This window comes from Neoarius graeffei, chromosome 3, assembly GCF_027579695.1.
Source record: "Neoarius graeffei isolate fNeoGra1 chromosome 3, fNeoGra1.pri, whole genome shotgun sequence".
Classification (NCBI taxonomy): Eukaryota; Metazoa; Chordata; class Actinopteri; order Siluriformes; family Ariidae; genus Neoarius; species Neoarius graeffei.
Genome location: NC_083571.1, coordinates 45072158 through 45099389, shown reverse-complemented (window position 1 = coordinate 45099389; position 27232 = coordinate 45072158). Strand labels below are relative to the sequence as shown.

General features: G+C 40.2%; 1 protein-coding gene across 1 annotated transcript in view; it reads left to right on the top strand.

The window, feature by feature from the left end:
• The window catches only part of ddx21 (DEAD (Asp-Glu-Ala-Asp) box helicase 21), an 81449-nt gene extending 54317 nt beyond the window's left edge, over positions 1–27132 (top strand). Inside the window, exons 9-16 of the mRNA XM_060916877.1 lie at positions 7097–7246; positions 8085–8246; positions 8981–9100; positions 9202–9275; positions 20136–20295; positions 26060–26194; positions 26278–26322; positions 26641–27132. Coding sequence (XP_060772860.1) covers positions 7097–7246; positions 8085–8246; positions 8981–9100; positions 9202–9275; positions 20136–20295; positions 26060–26194; positions 26278–26322; positions 26641–26880 — 1086 coding nt within the window. The 3' untranslated portion in view covers positions 26881–27132. The remainder of the gene's footprint in view (positions 1–7096; positions 7247–8084; positions 8247–8980; positions 9101–9201; positions 9276–20135; positions 20296–26059; positions 26195–26277; positions 26323–26640) is intronic.
• The last annotated feature ends 100 nt before the right edge of the window (positions 27133–27232 follow it).

Here is a 27232-nt window from a genome sequence, read left to right as displayed (position 1 = left end):
TTCTCATGTGTTTGGAGATCTGCGCTCCGAGACCAGCGCAAGCACCCCCCCCCCCCCCCCCCCCCCCAAGGGAAAAAAAAGGGACCCCCCCGAAAATATCGGCATAGTTTGAACACTGAGTGTAGGCACTGGGTGTAAACAACAAATAGTTTACAATGTCTGGGTAGCAAACAGATGGCAGAATTGGTGTCCGGTCCTCCTTATGTTTCCATTCTCCCTTGCCGCGAGTCTTATCATATGGGTCAAACCCATCAATCACAGCCAGTTTCTCCACATACCGTGCCCTTTCTGCAGCTGGTAATGTACTCACATAACCAGAATTATCATCCATCGTGTCACTTTACTCTCGCTCGTACTTTGTTTTATATTGCGAGTGCATGTACTTGGTCTTCCAATATGGCGCCTAACAAAATCTCGCGGCGCGGTGACGTCATGTGAAAGGGGTCAATAGACAAGTTCGCTAAACGGCTAGTTAGAGACTCCGCACGTGTGTGGGGTGGGGGACACTTCTTCTCTGGTCTAATCCGATCACAATTGGTCTTTCTGGCTTTTGCACAATGCTCACTGCTTGTTGTTTTGAGAATACCTTCCCCGCAGTGAAGCATGGCGGTAGAGACGTATCCCAGGACAGACATATCCCAGCCAAAGGTGGTTCCACCAAGTGCTATCACAGTGGGGTGACTAACATGCAACCAACAAATCTCTACTTTTTTTTGTTTAATTAATCATTGTGGATACGTGTTGAATATACTGTAAGTCATGTGGGTTAAAAAACACAATGCTACAAAATGTGGGGAGGTTTCACGGTCAAGCGGGGTGAATACTTACGGTATGCAACACACCGTATCTCTGTTTCTTGTCAACATTTAAAAGTGTGTTTGACTTTTTAAAGTGAGCATACCAATGCAAATGAGTAGGCAGAAAATGCCCTTATTTCCCGAACCTATGTCTGATCTAACTGGCTCTCTCAAAAGAATGAGGATGTGCCTGGGCAGATATGTGTTTTTTTTGTTTTGTTTTTTTTTCCCCTCCCTGGAATCATTAGATCAAATCTTTTGGCATTATGTTAACCTGCATGTGAGTGATTGTTTTCGTAGTGGTGGTGGGGTGTGTTCATGTGGACTTCTTTTGAAGTGCTCTGACTAATTATCTCGGTTTTAATCATCGAATGTAGATTTCAAGTGAAATGCTGCTATAAATGGTGTTCGTCATATTTTGCGTTTCACCGGAGAGTCACATCGCCAAAGTATTGAAGCAGCAAGGGCAGTTCTTTTGTTTATGCCATCCATTGAAGACATTTGGGGTTTGAGATCAAAAATGAATGAGATGGGTTTTTTTCCTTTCTTTTTCGGCTTTCGTTTTCTTATGTTTATATCTAGATGCATTAAACAACTTGGAACCTGGCACCTTTTGTTTTGAACCCACACATTTTTTCATGTGTTCAAAAAATGTTCGAACATGTTACTGACAGGTGTTTATTACCAAGGTGTGCCCTGTTAGATTGATTGATTGATTGATTGATTGATTGATTAAAATATTAATAGCTTTGGATGTCTCCTCTTGATTTGAGGCCCGGGTTTCAGCTGTGAAGACTGCATTTGCAGGGATGAGAATTTTCCGCGGATCTGCGGAATTCCGAGTTTTTCCCGCTGAAAATGTCATTTTTGTGAAACGTATAAATCCGTTGAGAAAATTTCGGGGTAGGGGTCGGCGCAAGGCGAGGCTTGTGGTGGCACAAGCAGGCAGGACCGACCGACCGACCGCCCGCCAGCATCTTTCAGCAGCGCTCATCGCAAAATTAGTTGCAGCTGTGATAACGGAAATCGTCATTGCTTTCTTCAATATTTATGCTAACGACAACTCACGACGATTTCCGGCAACGTTTTGGCGCTAGTTTCATCTCGCTTCTACAATTCGTGGAGAAACAAGCTATACGTACACAGTTTTGATCACTTCTTAAGTTCTAGTTATTTTGGTTAGTTTTCAAAGTTACTTCGCCAATATGGCGAAAGTTTTGGACCGCAAAAATGAGGATCGTGCCAGGGAAATCGATAAATCGAACGGGATAAAGAACTGTTTCCGATGGGCATGGCTCGATAGTAGCGTTACCATGCAGATAGGGACACAAACTGTGACGACGTGCCTGACGGAACATATCCGAAAACTGGACGTGCCGGGAAAGGTTCTGTGTATTCTGTGCTCAGATATGATCAATTATGGCAACAGAGGAGCTAGAAACATCCAGGAGCACATCAAAACAAAAAAGCACAAAGGTATGTTTTACTTAAATTGTCAAAGATAGTCAGGAGGAATCTAATATATCGTTACGGTTACCTCCATTATCGCTCACTATATAAAATTATATCTGTAGGGATTTGTTATCTTAAAGTTTATAAACATTTTAAACCATCATTGAATTTGAAAACATTCATATATAATGTGGGAAAGTTGGCAGACATTTCAGAGTTTTTTTTTTTAAATGTCCCATTGTCATCCCTGCATTTGTTAAAGGATAAACCAGCACGAAGACCAGAGAGCTGTCTATGGGGTGGGTTAGGAAAGCAAGCCATTTTGAAGCTGAGAAAAGAGGGAAATGTTTTTGATCAGAGCCATTGCACAAGCATTGGGCCGTTTTTGTCATATATAAACTTAAAAACCAAGAAGGCAGTCATCTGTATCCCCCGCCCTACGGTATATACCAAGTTTCAAGATATTATTTGTCACGTTTTTCAAGTTCTGCTGCAGGAAACCAACCCTACCCTCTTTATTCATTACTTAATCAACACACATACCAACTTTCAAGATCATACCACTCATAGTTTTCAAGTTCTGCTCCGGAAGCAAAACCTACCCCTAAGACTAACCCTGAGAGATCAAGTCTGGAATTGTTTCCATGGAAACATGTATAAAATTAAAATTTCTCAAATTTCATAGTATGAAAAGGCACATCTACATCACCTTGTTAACATGTATACCAAGTTTCAAATCCGTATCATGAATAGTTTGGGATATATGCTCCAGAAACGAACATTGCTCTTAGAAACTAAGTCAAATCTAATTTTTTATGTAAAAATTTTAAATACTTTTTTCCTCTCAAAAATCCAAAATGGCAAAAGGTACCAGTTCACAGGTTGCTTGATATGTACACAAAGTTTCATGAAGATACACAATATTGCCAAAAGTATTCGCTCACCTGCCTTGACTCACATATGAGCTTAAGTGACATTCCATTCCTAATCCCTAGGGTTCAATATGACGTCGGTCCACCCTTTGCAGCTAGAACAGCTTCAACTCTTCTGGGAAGGCTGTCCACAAGGTTTAGGAGTGTGTTTATGGGAATTTTTGACCATTCTTCCAGAAGCACATTTGTGAGGTCACACACTGATGTTGGACGAGAAGGCCTGGCTGTCAGTCTCCGCTCTAATTCATCCCAAAGGTGTTCTATCGGGTTGAGGTCAGGACTCTGTGCAGGCCAGTCAAGTTCATCCACACCAGACTCTGTCATCCATGTCTTTATGGACCCTTGCTTTGTGCACTGGTGCACAGTCATGTTGGAAGAGGAAGGGGCCAGCTCCAAACTGTAAAAACAGTCTGCATGCCTAGGTGCTTGATTTTATACACCTATGGCCATGGAAGGGATTGGAACACCTGATTCCGATAATTTGGATGGGTGAGCAAATACTTTTGGCAATATAGTGTATCTTCAGTAGTTTTAAAGATATGGCCCGGAAACCAAAACACGGATAGACGGAACCCGTTTCTATATCCCTCGCCAAACTTCATTTGGGCGGGGAATTAAAAAAAAAAAAAAGAGGAAGAGAATCAACTGGTGTATTAATAATCAGACATTGAACGGGTAGCCAAGTTGCTGAAAAACATTGAGAGCTGTGAACAAAACAGTCAGTGGCAACATCAGCCACCTTCACAGGGCATAATAATAATAAGTTAAATTTATATAGCGCCTTTCAAGAAACCCAAGGACGCTTTACAATTATAGACAAAGAAAAATAAATAAAAATAATTAAAAAAATAATAAGTAAAAGGTCCACCAAGTAGGGGTCAGGATGTAATTCCCGTGGTGTAGCAGCCACAGTCCCACCAAAAGGCGCACGAAAACGAGTCCCACATCTCCAGCACCGCCGCCGTGACGCCGTCAGCAACATCGCTCGAACACCACGCCATGGATCCACAAAGCGAGCACAGAAGCTCCGCCACGCAGAGCGCTGGTGTGTCCCAAACCGCCTGCACAGCCGCTGCGACGCCACCGAGCAACATCGCTCGGAACATCACACCAAGTGTTAAAGCACAGAGCGCTGGACAACCACGATGTAAAATGAGCAACAGGCTCACTGCAGTCCATAGCTGGGAGCACAGGTATCACCCACAGCGAACCAAGGCCTGGAGGGAACCGACGCCCAAAACTGGGTCCGGAGCTACACCACAACCGGCGGACAAAACACTCAAACATCAAACTACACAAACACACAGAAAAAATAAATAAATAAATGAAAATAGAAAAAGAAAATAAAGATAAAATAAAAAAAGCTCTGGTGAGAAGCGGCAGCCAGAACGCGCACGACGTACTCTCAACCGGAAACGAAAAAAGGCATGGCTGAAGAGATCACAATCCCACTATTTGGGAGACTTTGAGAGCAGAAATGTAGAAGCCATACCACAAGATGCAAGCCATTTATCAGTACGAATCAAACAAAAGATTCAAAGAAGCACAGAAATGCAGAGACGAGCCACAATAGTTCTGGAGCCAAGATTAACCTCTGCCAAAGTGTTGGAAATGCTAAAGTCTGGCGAAAGGAAAGATCTGCTCATGATCCAAAATGTAGAAGCTCTTCGGTCAAGGGCGGTCATGGCTTGGGCTTGCGTGGCTGCTTCTGGAACAGGCTCGCTGATCTTTATTGATGATGGAACTCATGATGTCAGCAGCAGAATGAATTCAGATGTCTACAGAAACATTCTGTCTGGCCGTTTACAGATAGTTCAATCTAACTTCATCTTGTAGGAGTTCAGTGACCCATAACACAGCAAAGGACTTCATCCGGGGGGGAGTGGAAGGTTTTAGACTGGCCAAGTCAATCCCCAGAGTTTAACGTAATAGCCCCCAAGCATAACTACGTCATCACTTGTTTACTGCAATGCATTATATGGGGGATAGCCAGGGTCGGTATTTTAAATTGGTGATTTAAAGAGGTGGATGACATGTCGAGGGTTTACAGCAGGAAAATTTGAATCCAAATCAAGCTTGGTGAGAAGGTAAGATTCTAGACCGAGTCTACCACGCTATACAACATCAAATCTCAGAATGTCTTATTTGTGAGGAAGTATATTGCACCAACTAAACTTTAGTGAGAAAACAAATCCATCTGAATATCGGGAATAACTCTCTGAAATTTGCTGTAATATGCTGTGTTCACGGCGAAGTTACTTTCATGTTACGGCTACTGCCAGGTCCTGCGGCCAGGTATAGCAAAACTTTTGCAGGCCTAATCAACGAAAATGTGCGAACAACGTAAATAATTTGTATGCTAAATAATTTCATTCCTAATTTTGAAACATTTTGCGACATCTAGTCAAATCTTAAGAAATAAACTATTTTGTAAGTCTAATCTGGATTTATTTGTTGAACACGGATTGAACTTAATTTTTGGTGTTTTACAGGGTGAAGGACTTAATAAACAGTGGATTAAGTTGATACATATGTGACCCAGATGGTGACGCGTTAATAAATGGCGCTAGTGAGGTACACTGAACATTTATACATACCCCAAAGAGAACCCTTCGTGGTTTGGGAGGTTTATCGGTCCGACGGGCTCGTTCGACTGCAGAGTGCTGCGGCACATTGAGAGGCAAAAGCCGAAGAATGCTTCTTTGTTTTACAGGCTTTTGAATATCGCTGGTTTCAGACGATGAACAGTGTCGATTGTTATAATCTTCCATAACTGAAGGCCGTTCCACAGACCGTGGAAATATTGCTGGGTCACAGTTTAAGTTCGTCTTTTTCCCACCAGAGAAATGTAAGCTACAAACACTTGTCCATTTCGATTCAGTTCAAAGGTTTACACTGCTGATTGAACTTATCCATTTCTTTCTTCTCTTCTTCTCGACCTGCAGCTGATAAAAGCTCAAATTATGAGTAGGTGTTCTCTTTGTTGTGGAGACGCAGTAAGGCACACAGCAATTCACTCTAGGGATGGTTAAAACCAGTTAGCCAGAACAATGCAGTGTTAACAAGCGCGAAAGTAAACAATACGGCGGAGCTGACCCCGTATGGGTATCGCCCATAATGCACTGCGGTAAACAAGCGACTGTCCATGAGACGTCTGGGTTCTTCTTATTTCTTGTGTTATAAGTGCGGTTCCACCAGCCTTTTGTTTGTTTGTTTCTCCCCTCGCTATCAAGAACTTAATGAGAGAAGAAAACTGCAGCTTGTTATGAAACTAAAACTGGAAAGAAGACTCCTGTCCTGATGCATCAATCATGTCAGGGAAACTTAATGACTGATACAAAGCACAGACTGAAACTCATTCCATCATAGTTCAAAGGTTTTCATTGCTGATTGAACTTATCCATTTCTTTCTTCTCGACCTGCAGCTGATAAAAGCTCAAATTATGAGTAGGTATTCTCTTTGTTGTGGAGGCACACAGCAATTCACTTTAGGCATGGTTAAAACTGGTTAGCCAAAACAATGCAGTGTTTATCAAGGGCGAAGGTAAAGAATATGAAAGTTGAAATTCTAATATATTGTCTCATTCATCTTTCGATCTCAAATGCAAATGTGTTTGTCCGTGTGTCGTCCCCCCAGCATTGGCCTTGCTGTTCCAGTACTTTTAGATCTGACTCTCTTTCAACTTTCCAACTCTTTGTTCTTGAACAACTTTGGCTGGGAAATGAAAACTTTAAAAGTGTTAATTTTCATTATTTTAAACACAATTTCTCCTCAAATTTACAATCTGGATCATTTGGGTTAGAGGCTTTGCTCAAGGCCCCAGCCATGACTGTCTGGGGCTTCGGATGTTTGAGTCATCTACTGGTCACTAGCCTAGGTCTTGGCAAAGTTTTCAATTGTTCATTGTTTTCCAGCATCTGGCCATAGCATGCCATTGGTCTCAGAGGGCAGCAGTGATTGGTGATGTAGTGCAGGTGTACAGCGGCAGCCACGGACGCACCATTGTCTTCTGTGAGACCAAGAAGGAAGCACAGGAGCTGTCCATGAACACCTCCATCAAACAGGTCTGCTGGCTGTAGTGTGTGTGTGTGTGTGTGTGTGTGTGTGTGTGTGTGTGTGTGTGGTGTGTGATTTGCTATATATTAAAAAAATACACACACAGGGTGTTTCAAAATATTTGATGATATTTGAGTTGTAAATATCCCAGAAACTACATAGTCTAGGCAAATGAAACTGAACGGGCTTAATGTTGAGCGATTTTTATAAGATTTATTCCTCAAAATTTGAATGAGAAATTCAAAGGTATATGGATTCCATCAACGATTTCGCAAATTTTCAGTGTGCACGCAGCCTCAGACACGCACACAGCCGCCTTCTTTGAACTTTTTGTGCCGTGTCCAAATTCCGCATTGCAGTTGGTGCATTTTTAGAGAACTCTCTCATGAATGCACGCTGCACGGTCTCATTCGAGTGTACTCTAACACACACAACACCTTTTCTTTTCCAGTGAATGGCATTTCTGTACCTAAAAAGACAAAAAAAAGGCCATAAAATTTTGACCCGTTTCCACACATGGTGTTCAAATTTAAGGTCAATTGAACAAGAATTGGCAAAGTTATTAGATTGTGAAATATCACATTTTTTTGAAACACCGTGTGTGTGTGTGTGTGTGTGTGTGTGTGTGTGTGTGTGTGTGTGATTTTATATAACTTTTAAACTAATGATGCCACAATTAAAAAAACACATGACTGATTAATTAAACTAATAGAGAAACCATTAGTTATAAATGCAACACGAGCGTAATGCAAAATGATGATAATATTGCTGCGTTTGAGTGTCCTACAAACGGCCTTTAACGTGTCTTATGTCAAGTGTACTTTAAAAAATTATTGTCCTGTCCAGAATGCACAGTCTTTGCATGGAGACATTCCTCAGAAACAACGAGAGCTCACACTGAAGGGCTTCAGGAGTGGCAGCTTTGAGGTCCTGGTGGCCACCAACGTGGCTGCACGAGGCCTCGATATCCCAGAAGTTGATCTGGTTGTACAGTGTTCTCCTCCAAAGGTTCGAAATTTTGTCATCTTTTTGACCTATATTTTTGCTCTTATTAATAAAAGTCAAATTACACTACCGTTCAAAAGTTTGGGGTCACCCAGACAATTTTGTGTTTTCCATGAAAAGTCACACTTTTATTTACCACCATAAGTTGTAAAATGAATAGAAAATATAGTCAAGACATTTTTCTGGCCATTTTGAGCATTTAATCGACCCCACAAATGTGATGCTCCAGAAACTCAATCTGCTCAAAGGAAGGTCAGTTTTATAGCTTCTCTAAAGAGCTCAACTGTTTTCAGCTGTGCTAACATGATTGTACAAGGGTTTTCTAATCATCCATTAGCCTTCTGAGGCAATGAGCAAACACATTGTACCATTAGAACACTGGAGTGAGAGTTGCTGGAAATGGGCCTCTATACACCTATGGAGATATTGCACCAAAAACCAGACATTTGCAGCTAGAATAGTCATTTACCACATTAGCAATGTATAGAGTGGATTTCTGATTAGTTTAAAGTGATCTTCATTGAAAAGAACAGTGCTTTTCTTTCAAAAATAAGGACATTTCAAAGTGACCCCAAACTTTTGAACGGTAGCGCAAGTGTTTTTTTTTTTTTAACTTAAATTGGATTAGGCTTTCAAAAAGAGGAACTTTTTAAGCTTATTGTGATGAGGCTGAAATGTTTTTTATTATTTCTAGGATTTTGTTTTAGTTTTATCACACAAGTCTCTCTTGCTTTCAGGACGTCGAGTCATATATTCACCGCTCTGGGCGAACTGGCCGAGCAGGAAGAACTGGCATCTGCATCTGTTTCTACCAACGCAGAGAAGAAGACCAACTGCGATATGTGGAGCAGAAGGCGGTGAGTCTCCAACAAAACTTTCTGCATCCTCACTGCGCAGATTTACCCTGTATATTCATTTACATTTCTTATTTTGATTTGATTTTTGCTTTATCCACTAGGGTATTACTTTCAAGCGCGTTGGCGTTCCAACAGCTAATGACATCATCAAATCCTCCAGTAAAGATGCAGTCAGGTGACTTGTTACTTTTTTTTTGTGTGTGTGTGTGTCCCCCCCCAGTGAGTTTAGGGGCCTCACTCAAATAAAGTTTATGCACAAATGCATTTAAAAAAAAATTATAGTCGAATGCATGTGATTCCACATTAACATGGGTGTAAGCCCAGAAAGTGATGCATGAATGAGAAACTTGTTTGTATGCATTTCACTTGATTGCGTGTAACATTGAGCATGCGAATGGATTAATTAACACCATGACGATTTGGGTCCACTGCCTTGTTGGATAGGGTGCATCAGTTGCCCCCTAAAAATGAAAAGTTCCTCCGATCATGATGCATTTTTGTTTTTATGTTCCTTTTGGTAAGAAAACACACTGGGTGAAATATTTTGACACAATTCAAAAGTTTAATGGTGGCACCAGGAGCTCAAAGTTATGGAAAAAGCTGCTATTTTATGACTTTTATGACAAAATTTCGATCACTTTTCATGAAACATTATGGCACCTTATAGAGTATACCAAATATCTTAGATACACATTTTTAGTACATATTCTAAATATATTATCAAGCACAGTTTGAGTTTTAGCTGTTCATTGAATCATTGTTCAACTACTTTTAAACAATACAAATGTATTATGAATCACATTAATGCTTCTCAATCCCTTGCAAAGGTTCTTAACATGATCTCTGTTTCACAAGAAATCAATAAATGGAGTCCAACATTGTGATTCAAACCTTACGCGAAAACATAAAATAAGCGTTTTTTGGCAAAAAAAAAAAAAAGAACCTCATGGTGCCACCATTAGACTTTTGAATATGGTCAAAAAATTTTACAGGATGTCTTTATTAGTGAAAAGGAACACCCAAACAAAAACGGATCAGATTTTATGAAAGTGAGGCCAACTGATGCACCCTAGTGTAGGATGATCAGTCATGCTAATTTGGCAGGTTGTTGGCACCACCAGGCAATTTGGCTTTCATTCCTGATAAATGCCAGTTGTCAGTGAGCATTATTGGGATGGTTTCTGTTTATGCAATTATGGGCCTGTTCTCTGTATTATGAAAAGAATTTAGTTGGCGTGAACCAGCTTGTACGATTCATAAGAACTCATTAACGAGAGATTCACATGATTTCTCAAGAAAGATTCACATTGTTGTGTGCACACTCATGTATATTATATACAGGGTTCCTACGCAGTATGTAAAAGTATGGAATTTGATTTTAGTATTTTCCAGGTCTGGAAAAGTATGGAAAATGGAAATTAGGGTATGGAGAAATATTTGTGTTTCCAGACCTTTGCCACTACATAGTAAAATGAAGCTCAACATTCCGACATTCAGTTGAATTTTGCCAAAGAAATGTGTTGAAATGCGGAGGGAGGGAAACGGGTGTTCTGTTGTACTGGCATGTGCTCCACCACACCCCCTGAACCTGCTTGCTTCTTGCAAGACTTTGGACAAGACGCAGGAAAACCCCCTGCTACAAAACGCCTCTTGAACACGCGTGAACACACATCATAGCTCCAGTCAGTGTAAAAATGCTTATGGCTTATTTGGCAGTGTTGCCAGAATTTGCTAGAAAAATAAGGCACATGGACCCTGAAAACAAGCGACCCAAGACAAAAAAAACTGCCAACAAAAATATGAAGGCTGTGTACGCAAACATGCATATAAACTGAACAATGCTGTTATTACATTATTATAATAATTACATTACATTTAGTTGTTGCTTTTATCCAAAGCCACTTAGTTATTAAAGGGTACAACATGGTTACAACCTGGAGCAATGTGGGGTTAAATGCCTTGCTCAAGGGCACTGCAGCCATTACATACTGGTTAGGGTGGCCACGCACGTCTCGGCCACGTCTGCCATCTCTTGGTATGTGGACAAAATGTGATCTACAGTGGAACTAACACAGGGCTTTCATAAAACACAATAGTAAATACAAAAAATGCCATAATGACTGTTTTCAAATTAGAAGCTTCAGTAAACTTGTGTGTGTGCACAACATACAGGGTGTCCCGAAAAAATATATACACACTTTGAATCATTGTGAAGTAGGTGTTTATTAAAATTCATTTCATTTTCAAAGTGTAATAGAATTTACAGACATCACTTTATTGTTTTATCACTGCCTCTAACTGATGTTTATAGTCTACGCTATGAGACCTGCAACAGTCATTGAAAGTGAACGTCCAAAAATACCAAGAGAATTGAATGTGATTTGCATCGTCAGCAGTGACTGGACCAGAATGGATGTGAGTTTGAGAACAGGCGGTGACTAAATAATAAAATGTCTGTAAATTCTATTACTCTTTGAAAATTACATGGATTTTAATAAACACATACAGTACTTTACAGTGATTAAAAGTGTGTATACATTTTTTTTCGGGACATCCTGTATGTGCTTGACATCTTCACACACCTGTGTTTTAATGTCTTGAAGTGTGCATCAGATACGTGTGCGTCAGAGTGGCATCCTGTATTGTGTAATGTGTATATATATATTTATGACAAAAACAGGGCACTGATACAAATTTTAGGCCAAGCTAAATATGGTATGCATTTTGGTGGTATGTCATAATGTGAGTACCTGTTTGGTTTTCAAGTAATTCTTTTAAATATATGAGTAGTAGTTTGTTCGCTGAAGTCTCCAAACCTGAGAATTTGAGTATGGAAAAAGTCTGGAATGTTAAATTTGAAAATGTGTAGGAACCCTGTATATACATGAGAAAAACTTGCGTGCCCACGGTTTGTTTGCTTTTCCTGTACAAACGATATTATTGCTGGATCCATATACTATTTTAGAAGTAAGGTGTTAATTATTTCTTTTTTCCTCCCCAGCTTTAATACCTGCTTAACCATGATTATAGTTCACAGTAAGGCGTTTATAGTAAGGAAACCCCAAATAATTTTAATTGTTAATGAATTTTCAGATCTGAAGTTCAAAAGGAAGTTGTTCGACTGATTTTAACAGCAGCTCTGACAGTAGTTATGGCTACAAGGCAGCAACTCGTAGGTGTATAATTTTTATTCTGATGGACAACAGCAAACTCAGAGAGACTTGTATAGAGGACGCTAGGGCTGGGCGATATGGAGAAAAAAAAATATCTCGATATATTTTTGCTATATCTCGATATACGATATATATCTCGATATCTATGCAGGAAAAACAACCCCCAAAAAACAGACACACCAAATTCAGCAAGGTGTTTTTTTTTTTTTTATTGAAGTGCAAACAGGTAGGCAGCCAAGTTCCTAGAGGTAGACACGTACTAGTAACAAAGTGCTTGTGCACCATTTTTAACATGAATTATCAAACCAAGGAAGTAGTATATTGCCTTATTTTAATTACAAACATAAAACCTGAGGGTAGGCAGTTCTTATAAAGTGCATCTTAAACATTTAAGATAACAAAAAAACCCTCATTTCATAAATAATAATTTGACTTATAGAAATAATACATATTGCCTTCCTTTTCCTTAAAAACAAAACTCAAACTCATCTCACTGCATTAACTCTCAGCCTGGCACACTCCTCGTACAAAAGTTTGTGGCGTACCTGTAAATGGTTGAACAGGTTCATGGTGCTCGACGCTTTGGTTGCCACCAATTTCTTGCATTTCCGGCAGTAGACCTCTTTCTGTTGTTCGTCCGACGGTTTAAAACCAAAATATCTCCATATAATGGAGCCATTTGTCCTTTTTTTGGTACGAGTTCTGCCGCCTCCGGGCTTTCTGTGGGCGCAGAACCAAAATAAATTACGGCAAACAAAACTGAGAAAGACGCGGAACAAAAATAAAAGGTTTCTGAAGAGTAATAGACTGATATTTTGCCCGATTACACGAATAATTTGTTTGCCAGTCTAAAAAAAATTTACACTTTTTAAAATTTTTTTTTGAATTTTGATTTATATTTTTTGTTTGATATTTCAAAAGTATTGTATGAACATTTTTGCACAAAATTGATTCCATAACTATGCAGTAAGCTATATTTTTTTTACACAGTTGTCCAGTAGAATACTGGTGACTTGTCCCCACTCCAGCCCATATGACTGCAGGACATCTTTCAGTTCCTGCATCAATGCTGGGGCATTTGCTATGTTTACTCTTTTGCTGGCAAGGTGCTGCGTTTTTACACTGCCTGCATCCTTGTCATAAAATCAGATCAGAATATTAAGAATTTTATCCATCCTTTTGTCCGGGGCCTCATCGATATTGAGTGAAAACATGGCATTCTTTAGCTTGTCAGACAGATTTTTCTTAAACTCTGGCGAGATGCCGTGTGTAATAAGATAGCTTGCATGCTGCCTTGAGACAGACAGATGCGCGAGGGCGGGTTTATCCTCTGCTAATTTCTGACACAAAGTGATAAGTGGATGAGCAATAGGTCAAACTCAGCAATGAAGGAGCACAAGTGAATTTTTAAATCAGCCACGCGATCTGTCATTGAGGGTCGGATATCTACCGTGGCTGTTGCCCCCGGCAAACGTGAGGTGTGTTGGATTGCTCGGATAGCTGCTTGATGACTAGTGCCGTGACAGCACTTTTTTCCCCACTAGTTCCAGATAATATTTTCCTTGCGCACAGAGTGCAGAAGCATGCTCCTGGTTGCCGGAGCTTTTGACACCAGCTTCCAAAGGGCTTTTCGTCTCTACCCGCCTCCTCTACCCAAGCCCAGCGCCATTTATTCTTGATGCCTTTATTGATATTTTCGGTGTTTTCCCCTGGCTTCATAAAGTTGTGTTCCATGACCTAGGCTACGTTTCACGTTGCCAATGTGGGAAACACATTCGCATGTGGATTGACTGCTGAATCTCTATCAATCTGTTTGGCCAAAACCCAAGACCCGCCCCTACCCTATTTCTGATTGGCTTAATGGCTAGTAGGCCTTGGTGTGGGTTACAGTGAAAGCTGCGCCTGTCAGATCAAGATAAGTGTCAGATCACTGGGCGAACCTGAATTTTTTTTTTTTTCCGCAGACACATCGGTACGCCGGAATTCCAGCGTGGCACCTGAAAGCTATCAGGCCTGCTACCATCAATTAAAATGACTCCGTAACCCCAAATAAAGTTCAGCTTATTGTACGTTTATTTTTAATTCAACAAAGTGTAAGTGCGGGACAAATGTGTTGTACGTGTTGCAGTAGTGCACATTATGCAGGTGTTTCGTGGCAAGTCAAATGTTAGCCTTGGCTCCGCTACCCAATATAATAGCTGACTTGCTAAAGTTAAACACACCTGCATAATGTGCACTACTGCAACACATACAACACATTTGTCCCGCACTTACAGTTTGTTGAATTAATTCAATATCATAGTCGCCACTGAAGTCCACTCGATCCTTGTTTACCGTCAATGGATCAGTCACTCGCCAAACAGTCCGCCAGAATCCGAGTAGGGAATGGCTGAGCGTAGCTGTCAGTCAAACACAAGTTAGCCAATGGGAATGCATTCCTGGACAGCCCACCCACACGTGAAGTTTGTGCCAAAACTGCAAGCAAAAAGTCAGGGAGCGCAAACGAGAAAGCTGGAATCGCAACCAAAATAAATTACGCCAAACAAAGCTGAGAAAGACGCGGAACAGAAATAAAAGGTTTCTGAAGAGTAATAGACTGATATTTTGCACGATTACACGAATAATTTGTTTGCCAGTCTAAAAAAATTTACTTTTTTTTTTTGTATTTTGATTTGTTTTTGATATTTCAAAAGTATTGTATGAACATTTTGGCACAAAATTGATTCCATATATAGTAAGCTATATTTTTTAGTTTTCTATTAAATAGTTTTCTCTTAATAGCAAATTGTTTTGAATAAACAACTTTAGGGTTGTAGTATTATATATGGTTTTGTTGCGCTGTAACTGTTTCAAAAAGTATTTAAAATAAATGGTGCATATTTTACTATTATATTTTTTAAAGAAATGAATGTGTCCTTGTTCATTTCATTTAGTCGATGGTTAGGCTACTAATCAATTCCTAGTTTACTTTGGAGTATTGTAATTGCCACTTGCTGACTTTTCTTGGTATGGCTATAGTATCTGTAGTCTCATATGCTATACAAGCAATAAGTAGGCAGGTATGTGACTAGTTAAAAGCAGGGATGGATTACTGAACAGGCCTGCCAGTCCCAAGAGCTCTGGTGCTCTGCACAAAGATGCTACTGTAATTTAGGCTTATGGGTTGTTTTACAATCAGGGTACGCAAGCTAAAAATCACATTTAACACTTATTATCTTCAATATCAAAAAGCTTGACTAAATAAACTTGGTTGTTTATTGTAGCCCTGTGATAGCTGTATTTACCATGCAAAAAAAAAATTTGGTGATACCGTTATTTTTGGTGAATGTATGGCAATATATGTCATATTTAGCAAAATTACTCCTGTCATTTAGAAAAAGTGCTTTTTTGACCACAGGTAGCTCCAAAAGGGATGCACTTCAATCATTCTTTATACCATAAAACAAATATTTGGTTCCATATCATTGGAAACATAGTTAAGTTTTAATGTTGAATGCCAGTAAGTTTTCAGACTATTTTGATCAAATTAGTATGTAATTGTGTCAAAAAAAAGTCCTCTCCGAGACAGCTAATTTTTCAATATAAAATCTAAAATGATTATTTTCATCCTAAAATGTGGTCAAGATATTGGGACACAAATATTAGAGACAACTAACACAAAGCTTACAGCCTTGTATTTAAAAGCACTATGGAAGTAGTGGATTCTGAATTGTCAAAAAAAAAAAAGTCCTCTCCGAGAATCACTTCATTTGTTTCTCCCAGCCCTGCTTAAAGCTACACTTAATCTTCTTTATCTTATAGCAGATTACACAAAACTACCATACACACACGTCAAAAAATTACCTGAAATCTGTTCTTTAACTTGTCCTTCACTTAAAAACTGGTACAAGACCCAGTTTGAATCAATTTGAATTTTGGACCCCTGTGACACAAACTTCGTACCCTGATTGTAAAACAACCCTTATATTGGGTTTGTTCATCTCATGTCTGAATGTTGTCCATTTATTTCGACAAAATTCACCACAATCTATCATTTAAGGGACTAATTAAAAAAATATATTTCACCCAGGGGAACATACCCCTGAACCCCACTTGACAATAATGATGATCAGGGTTATACACAGACACGTATCTGGGCCCAGGGGCCAACAAGTTGTATGTTAAGTGTGTCGCATACATAACACCCCCACCCTGCTCACCTCCCGGGCAGGGAAAAAAGTTCAGGCTCAGGAATTTTTTCCACTCTCACCCCTGTGGTAGGTGTGAACCCAAAAAGACTGAATGGTGTAATTAAATCAAAAGGTGCTTCAACAAAGTACACTATATTGCCAAAAGTATTTGCTCACCCATCCAAATGATCGGAATCAGGTGTTCCAATCCCTTCCATGGCCACAGGTGTATAAAATCAAGCACCTAGGCATGCAGACTGTTTTTACAGTTTGGAGCTGGCCCCTTCCTCTTCCAACATGACTGTGCACCAGTGCACAAAGCAAGGTCCATAAAGACATGGATGACAGAGTCTGGTGTGGATGAACTTGACTGGCCTGCACAGAGTCCTGACCTCAACCCGATAGAACACCTTTGGGATGAATTAGAGCGGAGACTGAGAGCCAGGCCTTCTCGTCCAACATCAGTGTGTGACCTCACAAATGCGCTTCTGGAAGAATGGTCAAAAATTCCCATAAACACACTCCTAAACCTTGTGGACAGCCTTCCCAGAAGAGTTGAAGCTGTTCTAGCTGCAAAGGGTGGACCGACGTCATATTGAACCCTATGGATTAGGAATGGGATGTCACTTAAGCTCATATGTGAGTCAAGGCAATACTTTTGGCAATATAGTGTATTAATTTAAGGGTGTGCATACTATGCAACCAGCTTATTGTACGTTTTGAATTTTTTTTTCCCCTCCTAACAACAGATTTGTTTGCAGAGGTGGACAGTAACAAAGTACGTTTACTTAAGTACACTTTTTGAGTATCTGTACTTTGAGTATTAATTTTTTTTTGGCAACTTGTGACTTTAACGTCACTACATTTGAAAGATAAATATTGTGCTTTTTACTCCACTACATTTCTCTCAAGGTCCTCGTTACTATGAAGCAGCTTTGAAAGTGGATTTTTTTTATTTAATTTTATTTTATTTTCTAAAACGTGATTTGGTTTTTTTGCAGGTGACACTGAGAGCCTGTCAGTAATCACTAGGGTCACGTCCATAGACTGCGTATAAAATCAAGACCAAACATTTCTCCGCAGCGTTATTTAACACAATCACTTGATGGCAGAATGGAAGGAGGCGTTTTATCTGGAGAATGCACGCACTCATGGCTTTACTTAGAACCCATGTTTCAGTTTTCTGAAAGGATTAAAGAGTTGTTTCATTTTAAACGTTTGCTTTGTTTGCCTAAAATAAACCACATCACAGTCTAAAAAACTCGCCGTCTGACCTGCGGAAGCATGTTGAGGCCTGTAAGCGTTTTGTTCCAAGAGAAAGCTTGCAGTGAAGTTGTCTGTGATTTTAGAGCTAGCGATAACGTTGCAATAGCTATGCAGTCTGGTTAGTCAGATGACTTTCTGTGGATTGTCCCGCCAAGTTGCCATAGCTTTGTCCATAGCTAACGATAACACACAGCTAGTTAACTTGGACACTGTTAGTTAGCATGTAAAAATGGAGTTACGCTAACATGAATAACGTTAACTTATCTGAAGTCTTTTCAGAAAAGTTTTAGCATAATCTTGCTAAATAAACAAAATGTAGAAATCTTTCTTTTCTAGTAACGTTAGCTACCCAGTATGATTTCGAGTTTGAAAAGATTTTGCTAGCATGTCAGGTGGAGCGTCACTGACTAGCTAGCTTAACGTTAAACCACCATGATGGCACAGGCAGAATGAATACATACACTTGCACATGCGTGCACATGAGACCTGTGAGATGGACAGTATTGTAGTAGTTAGTCACAACAAATTGTTGGAATTTTTTGTTTTGATGTCAGGTGATGGTCTTGCACTCTTTTTGTCTCACTTAAAGCAGTGTTGCTGTTGGGCAGTTATTAAGCTCGAGGTGTGGATCTGGGTTTTAATCAGGTTGGATTGCCATTTTTATTTTCTGAGTAAGCTGCATTTACTGCATTCCACTGTCTTCCTGATTAACATACATGTGTGCACACACTGCCAGAGCTGGGTCAGAACACTATTATGCTGCTTTGTAGGGGTGGGGAGGAGTGTTACAATGAAAAAAAAAAAAAGGACACTGGCTCTTTTTCAGTTCAGTTGTTTCATTTTGTAACGTTCTACCAGGCGTTTAATCTCATGCATGCAAACAGCGCGCCTTTTGGCGGATGCCGCCTTTTTCACGGCTGTCTGGGGGACTTGTGTGAATTGCGCATATCCGATGAGTTTTTTTTTTTTTGGGGGGGGGGGGGGGGGGGGGGCGTTGGAGTGTCTGATTATAATTTCATCAAAGTAAATTCTGTATTAAAATTACTAAAGCAAATGCCGTTACAGTCCATGAAACATAGGAAGTATGAGAAGAAAACAGTAAATCAGAAAGCTGCGCACGTAAAGCCAATTACGTAACTTGCGTTGGACTGATGGAAATCCTTGCGCGTGCAGTGAAGTGCGGCCGGCAGCAGATAATGGCGCACAGCCAACTGGCTTTACGTGCGCAGCTTTCTGATTTACTGTTTTCTTCTCATACTTGTACTTCCTATGTTTCATGGACTGTAACAGCATTTGCTTATTTAGTAATTTTAATACAGAATTTACTTTGATGAAATTATAATCAGACACTCCAACGCGCCCCCCCCCCCCCCCCCCCAAAAAAAAAAACTCATCGGATCTGCACGATTCACACAAGTCCCCCAGACAGCCGTGAAAAAGGCGGCATCTGCCAAAAGGCGCGCCATTTGCATCCATGAATCTACAGGTTCTAAAAGTTGGTCAGTAAATCCAGTCGGTTGCTTCAGAGGCATTAGGTTTTGTAAGCATTGTGGCAATAATACAACAACGCGTTGAGAGAAAATGTACTTTTAATACTCAAGTATTTTTAAAAGCAAATAATTCAGTACTTTTAAGTAAAAATTTGACTGGAGAACTTTCACTTGTATCAGAGTAACCTTTGACCAGCGGGATCTGTACTTTAACTGAAGTAATGAATTTGGGTACTTTGTCCTACTCTGTTTTTCAGTTGAATTGTACTTTTTTTTTTTTTCAACATCAGGAAAAACCGATCATTTTAACGGGGTGTGCACACTTTTTATATCCACTATATTATCTATAAACTATTAGAAAATACACACTGTTGTGTAACGAATAAAAATAATAATTGGTGGCCAAAATGGTGTGATGTAACAGGAATGAAACACTTCGGGCATGCTGTTCTAGGATAATTATCCATTTTGGGTTAGTAACTGTAACTGCGTTTCATGTCGGGGCCGCATCACACCACCTTCTCATTGATTTATTTTCTTCTAAAAGCGTGACCCATTGTTTTTTATAAATAGCCAACATAACGGATTGCAACATGTACTAAACCTCTAATTATGGTTTTATTGTGATAAAACGGGATGCTGTAAGAGCAGGTATTTTTAGGTACATCGTAGGCCTGCTGTAACCGCATGACAGCTGGAAAAACATGTAGTTGTTCTAACTGTTCAGCTCTACAGTGCCAAAGAGGCTAAACCCATAATATTGGTATGTGCTATATACCCAATGGCTTGTACATTTCTAGAAGAATCCCATGGTTTGGGTTAGAAAATACTCAGTCAGTTTAGCCAACTGATAATTTTTCTTTATTCTAAGCTTAATCTTTTAGTGTTTTATTTATTTATTTTTTTGTTTAACCTATTATCACTGCGTTTGTTGCAGGTTCCTGGATTCTGTACCTCCAGCAACTGTAGAACATTTCCGCACAGCGGCCGAGAGGCTAATCGAAGAGCGAGGTGCAGTGGAGGCGCTAGCTGCTGCACTTGCACACATTTCAGGAGCCACGAGTCTAGAGCAGAGATCGCTCCTCAACTCGGATGCCGTAAGTGGACCGAAATAAGCCGTGTCTCAAATGAGTCGTTATTCTGGAAGACCTTCGAAAGACCTCGGACCATGCTGATGCTTAGCAACAGTGTTAAGTTTGTCAATGACAAGTGTGTGTGTGTGTGTGTGTGTGTGTTGCTGGGAGGTCCGTATCGTGAAATACCATGACCGAGGTCTTGAAAGTACTGACCAAGGTCAGTATTCAAGGCCGAGGTCACGGTATTTCACCATACGGACCGACCTTAAGCTGGTAAATAATACATTTATTTTTTCTTTACCAAATTCTAACAGAAAACATGAGCGCCCGAAAGGGAAAACCGAGGTGAGCCGCCATTTTGAATCCTCATTCACGGCTGTAATGCAAATGGCTTCCTCCTCGGTATACAAGTGCACTTCCATGGCAGGAAAATATCTACGTTTTGCCGCCTATGTAGTCCCCTATTTATACAAAATTGAGTCATTCAGGATTCAGCCATGTTTTTGCTCGGTGTTAGCAACAGTTAGAGGTTTTTAGCTTTCTCCTGAAGTGTTTTCTTTTATTTCTTCTTCCTCAGGGTAGTAAAACTCGCTTTCGCTGTGAAGACTGCCGCTATCGCTATCCATGCTGTAAAATTAATGATATTCTCCTGAGAAATGCTGGCAAAAATGTAAAAGATTTTTGATAATCTTATAAATAAATCTTATTTTAAAAAAAAAGATAAATATTGACAAAAAATACTATTGTTTGTTGTTATCGTGAACGAGCGAGTCGCCAGAGGTCCGTAACTGGGGTCCGTATCATAGGATACGGACCCGCTCGCCAGCCAATCAGAGCGCAGGATTTGATGGAAACCGGACCGCGAAAAACAAATTTTACTCCCTTTTATTTCATGACTAAAAGGTAACAACAATGTAAATGGGGGAGAAAAAAAAAATTTGACAGCGAAAATAAATTTCTGTTCATTACGCCCTGGCGAATAAAGATGAGACAAAATGGCTGGCTCTGTTCGGGCAGACAACCGAGTTAGGTATTCGTTTTGATGCAATGTATGAAAGAAATGCACTCACCGGCCACTTTATTAGGAATACCCGTCCACCTGCTGTTTTATGCAGTTATCGGTTTAGCCAATCTCTCAACAGCAGCAATCATGCAGATACAAATCAAGAGCTTCAGTTAATGTTTACGTCAAACATCAGAATGGGAAAAATTGTAATCTCTGTGACTTTCACTGTAGCATGGACTGGTTTACACACGACAGTCTGTAGAGTTTACACAGAATGCTGCGAAAAAAAAAACATTGACTGCCAGTTCTATAGGTGGAAACGCATTATTGATAAGAGAGGTCAGAGGAAAATGGTCAGACTGGTTTGAGCTGCCAGGAAGGCTCACAGTATAATCACTCTTTACAACCGTGGTGAGCTGAAAAGCATCTTCTGCAGCAGCAGCAGAAGACCACATTGGGTTCCTCTCCTGCAAGCCAATAACGAATCTTAGACTCAAGAAGCTGTTCCTATTAAAGTGGCTGGTGAGTGTATGTGTAGCGGCAGCTCTTCCGTTTCCCTTTGCCGCTTACAGAGCAGGTTTCTTGTAACAAGGGTGATGCAAAAAAAAAAACTTCTCCGAGAACAAAAATCTTCAAGCAACAAACCCTTTACTAGTCCAATACTGATGATGGTTAGAAATTTATTCGAATTTTTTTTTTTTTTTAAGATTTTTTTTAGGCTTTTTTCACCTTTATTGGACAGGACAGTGTAGAGACAGGAAATGAACGGGAGAGAGAGACGGGGGGGGTATCGGGAAATGACCTTGGGCCGGAATCGAACCCGGGTCCCCGGATTTATGGTATGGCGCCTTATCCACCTGAGCCATGACGCCCCCATTTATTCGAATTTTGGTCAGAAAACTGTTACTCCTAAACTGATTCTTATTTCCGTTAATACAACGCGCACACATCCATGAACGCTAAATGGAATTATAAGACGGGAATATCTTCTACAAGTGAAACCACTGATCTTTGTGAATGATTTACCTGAGAGATAAGAGCCAACACAAGTGAGAATCAAGCCAACTGTTGTTTGTTTACACTTCAACTTGCAGCGCTTCATTGTAAAGACACGAACGAAAAGCTTCAAAGAAAAACATACTTACACGGACAAAAACAATACAGGATTCATTCGGCAGCGACTTGATACCGAGGTCCTTTACCCAGCCATGTACAAAAAAGTTGTAAGCCTCCATACTCTTCCACGCTTTCATCTGTTTTGCGGTGTAGAAGGACGTCTGCAACACCAGATAGTTTGAGATGTCGGGGAACTCAACTGAAGGGTCATTTTCGAGATCGTATGACAAATCCTTCTTTCCCAGACCGTAGGGGTCGATTCCATTGCACACAGCAATCTTCTGAATATATCTAAAGTGAGCAGTGGCTCTAGATCACGAGCGTACTCACTCTAAGTTATCGCTAGTTGTTTGCACTACGGCAGCCGTTTAGACTACCAGCTATTTCACTTCTGGGGAAAACTGCTAAGAAAAGTCATGTGACTGAAACCCAGTAATAGTGTTCACAACGAAGTTACTTTCATGTTACGGCTACTGCCAGGTCCTGCGGCCAGGTATAGCAAAACGTTTGCAGGCCTAATCAACAAAAATGTGCGAACAATGTAAATAATTTGTATGCTAAATAATTTCATTCCTAATTTTGAAACATTTTGCAACATCTAGTTAAATCTTAAGAAATAAACTATTTTGTAAGTCTAATCTGGATTTATTTGTTGAACACAGATTGAACTTAATTTTTGGTGTTTTACAGGGTGAAGGACTTAATAAACAGTGGATTAAGTTGATACATACAGTATGTGACCCAGATGGTAACGCGTTAATAAATGGTGCTAGTGAGGTACACTGAACATTATACAGTTAGGTCCATATATATTTGGACACTGACACAAATTTTGTTTTTTTTTAACCTGTTTACTGAAACATATTGAAGTTATAGTTATATAACGGACATGGACATAAAGTCCAGACTTTCAGCTTTCATTTGAGGGTATCCACATTAAAATTGGATGAAGGGTTTAGGGGTTTCAGCTCCTTAACATGTGCCACCCTGTTTTTAAAGGGACCAAAAGTAATTGGACAATTGACTCAAAGGCTATTTCATGGGCAGGTGCGGGCAATTCCTTTGTTGTGTCATTCTCAATTAAGCAGATAAAAGGCCTGGAGTTGATTTGAGGTGTGGTGCTTGCATTTGGAAGATTTTGCTGTGAAGAAAACATGCGGTCAAAGGAGCTCTCCATGCAGGTGAAACAAGCCATCCTTAAGCTGCGAAAACAGGAAAAACCCATCCGAGAAATTGCTACAATATTAGGAGTGGCAAAATCTACAGTTTGGTACATCCTGAGAAAGAAAGCACTGGTGAACTCATCAATGCAAAAAGACCTGGACACCAACAGAAGTCAACAGTTGTGGATGATCGCAGAATAATTTCCATGCTGAAGAGAAACCCCTTCACAACAGCCAACCAAGTGAACAACACTCTCCAGGAGGTAGGCATATCAATATCCAAATCTACCATAAAGAGAAGACTGCATGAAAGTAAATACATAGGGTTCACTGCACGGTGCAAGCCACTCATAAGCCTCAAGAATAAAAAGGCTAGATTGGACTTTGCTAAAAAACATCTAAAAAAACCAGCACAGTTCTGGAAGAGCATTCGTTGGACAGATGAAACCAAGATCAACCTCTACCAGAATGATGGAAAGAAAAAAGTATGGCGAAGGCGTGGTACAGCTCATGATCCAAAGCATACCACATCATCTGTAAAACACGGCAGAGGCAGTGTGATGGCTTGGGCATGCATGGCTGCCAGTGGCACTGGGTCACTAGTGTTTATTGATGTGACACAGGACGGAAGCAGCTGGATGAATTCTGAGGTATTCAGAGACGTACTGTGTGCTCAAATCCAGCCAAATGCAGCCAAACTGATTGGTCGGCATTTCATAATACAGATGGACAGTGACCCAAAACATAAAGCCAAAGCAACACAGGAGTTTATAAAAGCAAAGAAGTGGAATGTTCTTGAATGGCCAAGTCAGTCACCTGATCTCAACCCAATTGAGCATGCATTTCACTTGTTAAAGACTAAACTTCAGACAGAAAGGCCCACAAACAAACAGCAACTGAAAACCGCTGCAGTAAAGGCCTGGCAGAGCATTAAAAAGGAGGAAACACAGCGTCTGGTGACGTCCATGAGTTCAAGACTTCAGGCAGTCGTTGCCAACAAAGGGTTTTCAACCAAGTATTAGAAATGAACATTTTATTTACAATTATTTAATTTGTCCAATTACTTTTGAGCCCCTGAAATGAAGGGATTGTGTTTAAAAAATGCTTTAGTTCCTCACATTTTTATGCAATCATTTTGTTCAACCCACTGAATTAAAGCTGAAAGTCTGAACTTCAACTGCATCTGAATTGTTTTGTTCAAAATTCATTGTGGTAATGTACAGAACCAAAATTAGAAAAAAATGTTGTCTCTGTCCAAATATTTATGGACCTAACTGTACATACCCCAAAGAGAACCCTTCGTGGTTTGGGAGGTTTATCGGTCTGACAGGCTCGTTCGACTGCAGAGTGCTGCGGCACGTTGAGAGGCAAAAGCCGAAGACTGCTTCTTTGTTTTACAGGCTTTTGAATATCGCTGGTTTCAGACGATGAACAGTGTCGATTGTTATAATCTTCCATAACTGAAGGCCGTTCCGCAGACCGTGGAAATATTGCTGGGTCACAGTTTAAGTACGTCTTTTTCCCACCAGAGAAATGTAAACTACAAACACTTGTCCATTTCAATTCAGTTCAAAGGTTTACACTGCTGATTGAACTTATCCATTTCTTTCTTCTCGACCTGCAGCTGATAAAAGCTCAAATTAGGTGTTCTCTTTGTTGTGGAGACGCAGTAAGGCACACAGCAATTCACTCTAGGCATGGTTAAAACCGGTTAACCAGAACAATGCAGTGTTAACAAGCGCGAAAGTAAACAATACGGCGGAGCTGACCTCGTATGGGTATCGCCCATAATGCATTGCGGTAAACAAGCGATGACAGTTATGGGTTAGGGTCATTGTCTCTAGCAGACTCTCACACCCAGGTTCTGCTGGGTAGGTTCCTGGTCCACCATGACCCCGAGCAGGATAAAGAGGGTGCTGATACTTTAAGTATTCCCTTTTCCAAACACGGCCCTGACAAAAATAATCCATGCCAGGATGGTGTGAGCATATTGAGCAGCAAGTGTGTGCAAGTTTGCGTATTCCACAGCAGCATGCCAATGATTTCCATTTTAATTTATTAATGAACATCACACTTTTTGGCTGTGTATAGCCACATTTAATATTGCAAACTGTCCATGAGATATCTAGGTTCTTCTTATTTCTTACGTTATAAGTGCGGTTCCACCAGCCTTTTGTTTGTTTGTTTCTCCCCTCACTATCAAGAACTGAATGAGAGAATAAAACTGCAGCTTGTTATGAAACTAAAACTGGAAAGAAGACTCCTGTCCTGATGTATCAGTCAAGTCAGGGAAACTTAATGACTGATCCAAAGCACAGACTGAAACTCGTTCCATTAACGTTGACTAAATGTCTCTTAACAGAAAACTTCATATCAACAATTCTACACTTGAACATCACTGTGCTAAACTTTCCCCAGCTACATTTTGGATCATTAATGAGACTGTTTATAGTAAAACTTGGCTATGATTTATAAGCCTCTTTTTCTCATTTTCTCACAGGGTTATATCACATTGGTGCTCAATTGCTCTCTGGAGATGCATAATATCGGTTATGCTTGGCGAGGGCTGAAAGAGCAGCTCGGGGAGGGAATAGATGACCAGATTAAACGCATGACCTTCCTGAGGAGTAAAAAGGTGTTTGTGAGTTTCACTAGAAGAACTGCATTAATCACAGGATACATTGGTATGAATGCTATGCATTTATCTTTCTTTCTTAGGGTGTTTGCTTTGACGTCCCAGCCGACAAGGTGAAAGAAATCCAGGTATGGTGGGTGTGGGTGTGGGTGTGAGATTGCAATCAGTGCAGAATTTGATACAAGTGAGTTGTGGTGCAAAAACAGATTACCGTGTAAACGTGTAATCCCAAAAGTCATGTCAAGTTCATTTCTCAAGCTTATGTAAGCACAAGCTTGAGTTTTGAAAATCTAGTTCTTTCAGCTAACCTGTTGGACTCCAGATTCTCAAATTTCACAACTTTTGCCAATCTTTTGCTGTCTCAACTAGCCAACCTGAACGAAGCAAATGGAAAAAGCTCTTAACTTCCAAACTAAACACCACCATTCCCTGTGCACCGTTTACAGGACAAATGGCAAGATGGCCGCAGGTGGCAGCTGACCATCGCCACTGAACTTCCCGAACTGGAGGAAAGCATGCGGAACCATGGAGAACGAGGGTCTGGTGCAAGAGTCAGAGGTCGTGGTGGATTCCGCAGCGGCTTCCATGGTGGCAATAACCGAAGTGGAGGGAGATGGAGAGGAGGAGGAGGAAGAGGAAGAGGTGGTCCTCAAAAGAGGAACTTCAGCCAGGCTTTTGACTATTAAACATCACACATTTGCTCTTGAGTGGCTTTCTTTTCCAGCCTTGAAGACTGGGTCTGTCAATTTCTTTTTCTTTTCTTTTCTTTTTTACTTGTATTTGGGGAATCAGCCATTGTCCTTCTCTGGAAAACTGTTTTCCCAAACCTTACTCAGAAAAAACAAGCTAATTGCCTTGCAATTGTGTATTTAAACAGCTCTATTTAAGCCCATTCACATGAATGTGAATTTCATTAAAGTTGTCTTAATACACATAAATTGTCGATTTGTCTTTATTTCTCACCTCGGCGCATCTTCAAGCAAGAATTCATTTAATAATTTCAATTTTCCAAAGTTGATTCATGGTCCTTGCTTGTAA